The sequence below is a fragment of the Quercus robur genome, chromosome 10 (genome assembly GCF_932294415.1).
Source record: "Quercus robur chromosome 10, dhQueRobu3.1, whole genome shotgun sequence".
In the NCBI taxonomy this organism is placed as follows: domain Eukaryota; kingdom Viridiplantae; phylum Streptophyta; class Magnoliopsida; order Fagales; family Fagaceae; genus Quercus; species Quercus robur.
In genome coordinates, this window is record NC_065543.1 from 52342369 (window position 1) to 52351979 (window position 9611).

The 9611-nt window shown below is 31.7% G+C and overlaps 1 protein-coding gene across 1 annotated transcript; it reads right to left on the reverse strand.

Annotated features, from left to right (window-relative positions):
- Nucleotides 1-278: 278 nt before the first annotated feature.
- Nucleotides 279-4465, reverse strand: LOC126702560 (uncharacterized). Its single transcript, XM_050401303.1, has 6 exons — nt 4227-4465; nt 2126-2171; nt 1401-1527; nt 1111-1181; nt 826-929; nt 279-642 (listed from the first exon to the last, which is right to left on the reverse strand). The coding sequence occupies exons 1-6, from the start codon at nt 4344-4346 to the stop codon at nt 607-609; spliced, it is 504 nt and encodes a 167-aa protein (XP_050257260.1). The 5' UTR covers nt 4347-4465; the 3' UTR covers nt 279-606.
- Nucleotides 4466-9611: the final 5146 nt, after the last annotated feature.

Sequence of the window (9611 nt, forward strand, 5' to 3'; positions counted from 1 at the left end):
GATATGAATGTGGGCCCTGGGTTTTACCATGGTTCCCCTTGGTCGATTATAGATATTGTGGACTTGTGATTGTGTCTTTGGATATGCAAATTCGCCCCCATTTTCTTAATTTCTTCATATTGGGGTCTTATATTTCAATGTAATTTTAACTTCCAAGAGTTGAAACAAAAACATCCCCGTTTTAAATGGGAAGAGGTACTAGTTGAGCAGTCAAAAGCATCAGACTTGGTGATTGCTTGACTTAAAAATAAATAAACTTGAAAATGCTATGATCCAAGTACTTGAAAATCTTCGCACACCTTTTCTATCAATTTGTTTAATTGTCTAAGATAAGATCTCTATGTATCAAATTTCTAGTAAAAACTGAACAAAAAGTACACACATGATAGTTTATACAAAAACATTTGGAATAAAAGCTAAAATACACCACCATTCAAAATGCAATGTCTGCTGACTTACCTTTAGATCAGAACTAGTTCCATCATACGCTAATCCTATGTTACATCGAATAGAACAAACAAGCTACTTGCTCTGGATGTGAAAATATGGAGGGCAGATTTGTCTCCCCAATCCCATCCCTTCTCTCTCCTTCCTACTATGCACTTATCAACTTGCCCCTTTCAGGCGCGCAATCAGCTCATCCTGCACATGTAATTTCATGCATCAATAAAGGCATGTTAGTATAACCATCAACCAGAGCATGCCATATGATGGGTTCACAACTGCCAATGGAACAAACACTATAAACAACCCATTCTTGCATCAAGATAAAATTTCAAGGGAGAATTCTAAGCTGGATTCAGACTAAATTGTATTAAAACTTACCTTCTTTCCTTTAGGGGAAAGACCTTTTGACTTCAGAAGGGCACGAAGCCTCTCCACTGTGAAGTTCTGGAAGTCCCTATTAGATGCTTGACTGTTTGATCCTTCTGCAAGTCCAATAGACATAAAATTTATGATAAGAATGAATAATGAGACCATTAAATTAATATGGAATTCATATAACTTGCAAATATCTAAAGCCACACTGAGTTTTTTATGGTTATAGGGGTACACATATGCAAATCCACCATACATAGATGACCCAATAAAAGAGGCACCAGAGCTTACCTTGTCGAGAACCAACTTGACTATTGGCTCTCTTAGCTGAAGTTCTGCTGTCTGAAGGTCTTTCAGCAACCCTGAAACGATAAAATGAAGACAGGTGATCACACTAAAGACGATCGAATTTGCACACCAGTAACCAGGCATGAGTAAGTGATGCATTGTGATAATCACTAATGTCATTTAATAGCAAAAGTGATTAGTAAAGTATAAAAAAATATCCTACACACACAACATGAGTAACTTTTATCAAGACAGAACAGATATTATTCATCTAAGAGAGGTGGTAGCAATACCTCTTTCTAGAAGCCTCACTTGAAGCTACACCCTTCACATCCTTTGAACTAGCTTCGCCCTTCTGTTTCCTAAGCATGAGTGATCTAATCAATATGTTTTGTTGGTTTGTTTTTATCTGTTGACCCTCTGTATGTCAAGAAAGAGAGTCAGAACTTTCAAATCATGATAAAATCTATCTCAAAATGAAGTAAAATTATATTGACAGCCACTTTTTCAGAGAATCTAGATGTTGATGTGTCAAATGTGGATGAAAACAAGAGGACAATCCAGAGGACTGTAATAAATTTTCAACATATATTATTTTCTACTTCTTTCAATTTGTTTAAATAAATAAATAAATAAAAAGGCATGAAGAATATAGAAATAATATATGAGATCAAACATCATCTTGGTAACATGTTGTCTACAATTTTCTGTAATTATGATTTTTTATTTTTTATTTATTTTTTTTATGGTAAGTTACTAAAGCACCCTTTGGGTCTTGATCTCACAACCTCACCCTCCTTATAATGGGAGGAGTTGCTGATTGATCTAGAGTTTATTGGCATGGAGCTATAGATATAAGCAACTCTAGTTAGAGCATCCGTTTCTTATTTCTTTTATCTATAATATTGGTAGAATGAAATCTCCTCAAAATACCATTAATGATTTCTTATTTCAAACTTCTAAAATTTCAACAAACCAATGTAATGTGACATATAGAAAACATGGAGGAAGAAGAGACCTGGGGGTGCTGTGTCATGGTCACAAATATATACTCTCATCCCTCCCTGCACAAAATGTAAAGACAAGTTCAATGCTCCTGAAGTGAGAATCTAATGGATTTAAGAGGAAAATTGTAGCAATGACCAAAATATGTGCAGATAAGAACCATACCAGAACAACAAGAAGTTATAAATAAAAAGACATGAATAATTGCAGAAACTGAAAGTACCATCATAATGCATTAACATTCAAATTTATTTATCTTATAATTAAGCACGGGAAGTACTAAAAAACACATGATTTTACTTGAGAAACAAGCTAGTTCAAGTTCTACTTCTGAACTAACCATCAACTCAGAAACAGGACCTAGAGAGAGAAAATAATTATAAGATGATCAGTTCTAGTGGCAAAAAGTAGACTTTAAAGACTCTTCATTAAAAGGCTTTCTACTAATTTACACACTTGACGATTGGGCAAAACCAAGGCCAGATTCTTCTCCCAGCACCTCAATCATAACCTTATTTAAAATATACTCCTAATATTTAATTCCATAAAAAAGAATACCAAATAAGCAACATCAGGTCCATGCATAACTACACCCCAGAATCCCTTAAAGATCAGCAAACTCTTTAGGCAAGTGGCAACCCCTCCAAAGCCCTGCAAAAGAAAATGCAGCCTCTCTTTTTTAGCCCAGTCTCAAAATGAACTTAGTTGAAGGTTACCTTAATCAGTCTTCAGAACCTAGTGCTATTGGAAATAGCTCAATTGACATGTATTGATTATACAGTGTCCACTTTATAGATGTGAGAAGCTGGTCCTTAAGTCATATAACTTGTGAGCTTCACCGTTGGAATTATCAAGGGACAAGACTCTATTAGCATAGTTTACTTATTTTCATGAATGCATGGTGCTGCCACTTCTTCCATTATTCTATTTCCCCTCTTCCTTCTAACACTGAAGTTCTAGATTTTGTGATATAAAAGATTCTATAAAATTACTTCCCAACCTCTTATGTTATTTGTTGCAAAATTTAATTGAAACTATAATTATGTTTTCACAACTGGGTGCTGCAGGCCCCATCTTTTTTAAGCTAGAACGACCAAAAATAAATAAAATTCTTACAAGTACCAAATCCAAAAAAATCCAGATAAAGAATGCATAGAAGTCTTAGGACCTGACCAACTCCCCAACTTCTTGAAAGCCTGCTCATATAGTCACACTGGGAAAGCAACTATGCAGCAAAAGAACCGTGATTGACTGCGCAAGACGCATCTTAGCAAAACATGCTTAGGGAAAAAAAAATCATATTTACACCTTTCTTGATGGAGGTTCAATCGTGCAAGAATTGCATTCTTCAATAAAAAGCCCAATAAAAGAAACAAAATCAACTAATTGGCCTTAAGGCCTCAAGAAACCATAAAAAGAACAAGTGGAGAAAATAACCCTTTCTATTCTCTAATTCACCAAGAAGACTATATTCAATCTCTAACATCTCCATTACTCAAAAACTATATCCCATAGATAAAACACTTTTTAAAATCTTCAGTGAAGTTATACCAACAACAATGGCAGCAGAGTTCAATGTTTATTCTATAAAGTCCATGCCCAATTCAATTCACAACCAGATCTTACTTAAACCAATCCCCATCAATTCACAAACATAGCCCCGAATGCTCGCTCATTCTCGCAGACCCATAACTACCCAGTTCTCACAATTTGCACAACACACATTGAAATAACTTGCATTGTTTTCAACCTTCAAGTGTCCCAAAAGATAATCACTTCACCAAATCAAATGCTAAACAAAACAAAACTAAAAAAAAACACATTATCCCATAACTATACAAGTAACTAATTTCACACACAACCTAACCAACAAAGTTCCCAAACAGATTTTTTTTCTTAACAAGCAACAAAATAAAATCAAAACTAAACCCTAAACCCTCTAAGTAGTAAATGACTCTCTTTTTTAAATTTCTGGTGGCCCCATAGTACAAACATTACAAAAATTCTAAAATTTTCTCGGTTATACTTTCTCGGCAACCAAACAGAAATTTAGAACAAAATTAAAAAAAAAAAAAAAAATTGAAGGGTTTAGAAGGTTTAAAGAGAGTGTTCACCGGATTGGAGGAGATGACGGTGGAGGAGAAGAGGCCACGGGAGGGAAGGCCGGCAAGGAATTTGGAAGCGCCAGGAGCCGTTGGATTCGCATCGGACGGCTGTGAGGTCGAGCCCTCCATAGGCGCCTGAAAAATGAAATTTAAGCCAAAAAAGAAGAGAAAAAAAATCTAATAGCAGAGAGAGAGAGAGAGTGAGTCCAAGTTTGTCCAAAGTACTTATTATGGGACAAAATATTTGAGCACACATCTTCTCCACTTCGCTATTTATACGGGAGTGGACTTTTTTTATTATTTTATTTTATTTTATTTTTATATATATATATATATAAAAATCAAATCTACCATATTTTCATAATAATTTTAGAATTTTATAATGACATTTTAGTTATTAGGTTAAATTATAATATATTTATTATATCTTCTAACTTTGATTTATTACCAATTCTCAATCTTTTTCTTTTCTATTTCAATTGTTTAACTTTAATCTATTTTTAATTTATACATTTTATCTATAATTCCATTCAATGTCATTTTAGTATATATAACTTAATCATGGAGACGGAATAGAGGTGGACAAAATGACTACATTGAAAATGAATGAAAATTAAAAAATAATAATAATAAAATAAAGAAATAAATTGAAAAAATGTCAAAGTTATGGAGTATAGTTATAATTTTAGTATAAATCTTATCTTGGGCAAGTTTAAATAGTCTAAATTGAAAACATGTTAAAAGTTATGAATTTTAGTTTTAATTAATCATCCTATTTTATAAGATAATTGATTAATTATCTAAGAAACATAATTATGTATTGAAATTTCCCATTGTACTCATGTACATTCTTCTTCTTCTTCTTTTTTCTTTTTTTTCTTTTTTTTTAAGGGAAACGCATGTACATTCTTGTTTTTAAGTTTAGACCAACTGGATGTTGATAGGTAATTATGTGATGAGGCTCTTTTTTATTTTGGGGATTTTCCACTCACATGCTGACAATGTATTGCAAAAATTAACACTCTTCCACAGTTCCACTCAAATCGTAAAGGTGTATAGAGTGAGTTCTTGAAAATGAAAGAAATGAATACATCAAACCAAATCAACATGAACTTAATATAAACACAATACTATTGGTGGTAATGATTCCTCTTCAACATTTGACTCTAGAATTGTCAACGTAGAAAAGAAATGTACAATTTCAAACCAATTTTTAGGAAAAAATGTGTGTGATATATTTAAATAGATATGGCATGTACTAATTTTTAGGAAAAAAAAATGTGTTAAAGGTGTGTAAGATATATCTAAATAAAGATAGTGTATGCTAATTTTTTGGAAAAAAAGATGCGTCATAAAAATTTATTATAACCGATTATATAGAGGTGATAACTAAAAAGCACAAAATTTTCCTTCCTCTTTAAAACCCTAACGTGAGAGAAAGAGAATGTAAAAAAAAGTAGTTTTGTTTTATTTATATTAAAAAAAAGAATAAGAAGTTGCATTATATTTGACTAATGTGAGAGAGAAGGGGAGGAAAAAAAATAACTGTTTGAAACTATCTAAAAAAACATTGTTATATTTTCTTTTAAAAAAAATGTTTTTATTTTTAAATTTGAATTTGACAAAGAAATGTGATTAGAACATTTTTTTTTTTTTTTTTTTGGAAGAGTCTAACTCTATTATTTAAGCTTTCTATATGGGTGAATTTGAAGGTATTTTAAGTATCTAAATTGAGGATCACAAATAAGAAAAATCTCTTAAATAGTAGTATAAAATCAATATATAATCAAATATAGTTGTTGTGGAGACTTTTTGCCTCAGCTCGGCCAATAGCTTGCTTGTAACCGATTTTGGCTTGAATCCCACATCGAAGGAAAACCCCCCACTTGCTGCCTTATAAGCTGTGAAGTTAAGAGAGTAGTGTACCACCAAGCCTCTGATTAGAGGCTTGAGTTGTGAAGCTAAGGGAGTAGTGTACCACCAAGCCTCTAATCAGAGGCTTGGTGGTACACTACTCCCTTAGCTTCACAGCTTATAAGGCAGCAAGTGGGGGGGTTTTCCTTCGATGTGGGATTCAAGCCAAAATCGGTTACAAGCAAGCTATTGGCTGAGCTGAGGCAAAAAGTCTCCATAGTTGTAAATTTCAGTTAACTCAACTAGTAAAGTCTCTGATGGTTGAATAAGAGATTTGAGATTCAATTCTTGCCTACACCAAAAACCGATTGGTGTCTTGATTTGATAATAAATAATTATTATTGAGAGCAAACATCATAGATTAAAACTCTTTTTCAAAAAAAAAAAAAGATAATCAAATATAATTAACCTTAATTTTAGAATTCATTTCATTCGTTAAACTTATGTGGCATTTGGTATGAGAGAATACATATTACTCCTAGCATCCAGATGATTGATAATGTGATATCTTGCAATCTAGATGCCTAGGAATGTAACTATTACTATGTTTGATTTAATTGGGAGTCTAATAAGATTTCTAGGAATGTGAGATTATAATATTTGCTTTATTCCTAGGAATCTTAATTGAATTATTTATTTTTCCCATTCTATCCTTGATAAAAACAAAAATTACTAAAGGACGTTTTTTTACACAATAACAGTAGGAAACAGAGGATATAGAGAAAGCAGAGGATAAACTTTTTATGCATTTTATTGATAAATCAATAGCCTATAAATAGGCTAAACCCAAACGTGGAAATTACTAATTTCCTCAACAATCCTTAGATTTGTAAATCCAATGTAAGTCCTTTTAAAAAAAATCCCTCTAAATAAATAATGAAAAACAAAATATAAACTATAAATTATGACAACTTCATTAAAACTATAGTCTAACATTTCAAAATGACAAGTACAATACAAAAATGACTATTTAAATTCTCAAATGCTTTATTCTTAATAATAATTGAAAGAGCTTAATCTATAACAAAACAACCTAACAACATTTAGTTTTATAAGACCATAGAAGTAGCAATAAAAATAAAAATAGTTCATCAACAATGAAACAAATGCGATCTATTACATATATATTGTATTCACCCTTGCATCTGTAAGCACTTGAATAACATAGTCATACCTAAACAAAACAAAACCAAGATTTGAGATAGGAATAGATACATTAACAAATTTCCATGAAATTAGATCTATTAATAATTTGTTGAGCAACACACACAAAATAATAAAAATGAATACTTGGCAACAATGGAGAGTCCCCTTTCAAACCTTTTTTTTTTTTTTTTCCACACGGGAAACATAAATAGAATTTTGTTAATGAATATATCAATAGAATTATCTATCCTAATTATGTTGTTTTGGCGGGAAGAGATAATATTGTTTTGGCGGGAAGAGATAAAGACAAAAGAAAAGATATTGATGATTTGTTATATATTTTATCTCAATTGCTTAAATGATAAGGAAAAATGGTTAAAAATTGTCAATTTATAAAAAATACAGTTTCCTTTAAGGTTGGGAATCTGGACACCAGTTTTAAAGGAAATCCACATTCCTACTAAAAGGGGGTTAAATGGAGAATCTAAATTCCCCTAACATTTGATTCCCTAGTATAATTTGTAACTAAACATGAAAATCTTTAAAAATTCTTAAGAAACTTAAAACATTACCCCGTACCAAACGTCACATTAATGTGGTTTGATAAATAAGCTTTTATCTTTTTTTTGTTTAATGGTACTTTTAGCTTTTAGATTTTCACACTCAAGATATCTTCTTGATTGTTACACATTATAATTTTGTTTTAATTAATATTTTGTCCATCTAAAGTCAAAATGACAACTTTACCCTTACATTATAAGTTACCCATTTATCCTTAATTTTAAGTTAAACGATAGTTACAAAATAGGGTGTTTACAAAGACATTTTTATATTCTATTATCACTACAAGCACATAGATATATGTATCTAAAAGGATTCAAACATGTTGAACCTAATATATCACCAATTCATAACAAAAAAATTATGATCAAATAAATAATTATAATTTTAATGCCACTACTTTGTAAAGGATGCAAACACTTTCCCTATTGCGGTCCAAGGGAGCACCGTAACCAAACTCTATTTTTCATAAAATGTTTGACCGAACCAAACATGGGAATTGATTTTCCGTAAAGTATTTTCCGTAAAATGTTTGGACGAATCAAACATCGGAATTGATTTTCCGTAAAACGATTTCCGTGAAATATTTGGACAAACCAAACACCAGAATTGATTTTCCGTAAAACGATTTCTGAGACAGCCAAACAGCCTGCATACATTTTCCTTTTCCGGAAATTAGCATTTCCAAAAAATATGTATTTTCTGGAAAACATTTTACAGTAACCAAACACACCCTAAGAGTTTATTGGTCGAAGTTACGAATGTACCCCTACGGCATTTTGATTGGACATTGGAGCATGGTCAATGCCTAATTGATGAAGATGAGATAAGGTGGGAATAACACCCAAAAAAAAAAAAAAGGATTTGGATTTTGGGCCAAGTGCGCTGGCCCAATGGGCTTTATGTGCTGTGATGGGATTGGGCCTTGAGGACTTCTTCTTTACTCCTTCCATGTCATGTATAGTGCTATCATGGGTAGAGTTATAAGCAAATTTTACTTTAAACCTCCTATGGGTAGTCTAAATTAAACCTTATAGTTTTAAAAGTACTAAATTAAACCTTGAACTTTTAAACGGCTACAAATTAAAGCTTAGTTAAAAAAAAAAAAAAAAAAAAAGCAATTAGGACAAGGATATCTCCTTACTTCCCTACTCATAGCTTCAATTTTATGGGGACTTGACCAAGTAGAGCACCCACTCAAAAGGATAGAGCCCTTACTTCCTTTGCATTGGAAGGTTGCCAATCACCACTTGGACTTTCGTCCATAAGATTGAGCAGATTTCTATTAGGTTATTTCAAGTTTTAATATATTATTTGTCACCTTTCCAAATTTCAACGTTTAATTTAATACTTTCAAAACTAAAGAGTTTAATTTAGATTACCTCTAAGGCTCTAAACTATAGAGTTTAAAGTGAAATTTATCCAACAATTTTTTTTTTTTTTGAGAATGTACCCAACAATCTTTAATTCGGCATAATAAAAAAAAAAAAAATTTAATGGTTTGACATTAATAAGCACAACCCATGTTATATGTCATTGCAATGGTCGAAGTGTTGCTTGTATGGGTGGATGCTTACCATTATTAAGTATCATATTTCGGGATTTTTTGAAAAAATAAATTATATATTAACCAACACCTTATGTTGTGTTGTTCCTAAGAACATAATTTAATAAATAAATTACAAGCATGAGCAAACGACAAATTGATTGGATATTGAAAAGAGTGGTTTCTTACCTTTAAGGCAACAACTACATTTGAAAAAAAAAAAATTG

Excerpts from the sequence above, each read along its gene's own strand:
- LOC126702560 (XM_050401303.1), bottom strand. The coding sequence starts at position 4,346 with ATGGAGGGCTCGACCTCACAGCCGTCCGATGCGAATCCAACGGCTCCT. Across the intron at positions 1,528-2,125 it reads CCATGACACAGCACCCCCAG|AGGGTCAACAGATAAAAACA; the intron begins GTCTCTTCTTCC and ends CTTGACATACAG. Across the intron at positions 1,182-1,400 it reads AGTGAGGCTTCTAGAAAGAG|GGTTGCTGAAAGACCTTCAG; the intron begins GTATTGCTACCA and ends TTATCGTTTCAG.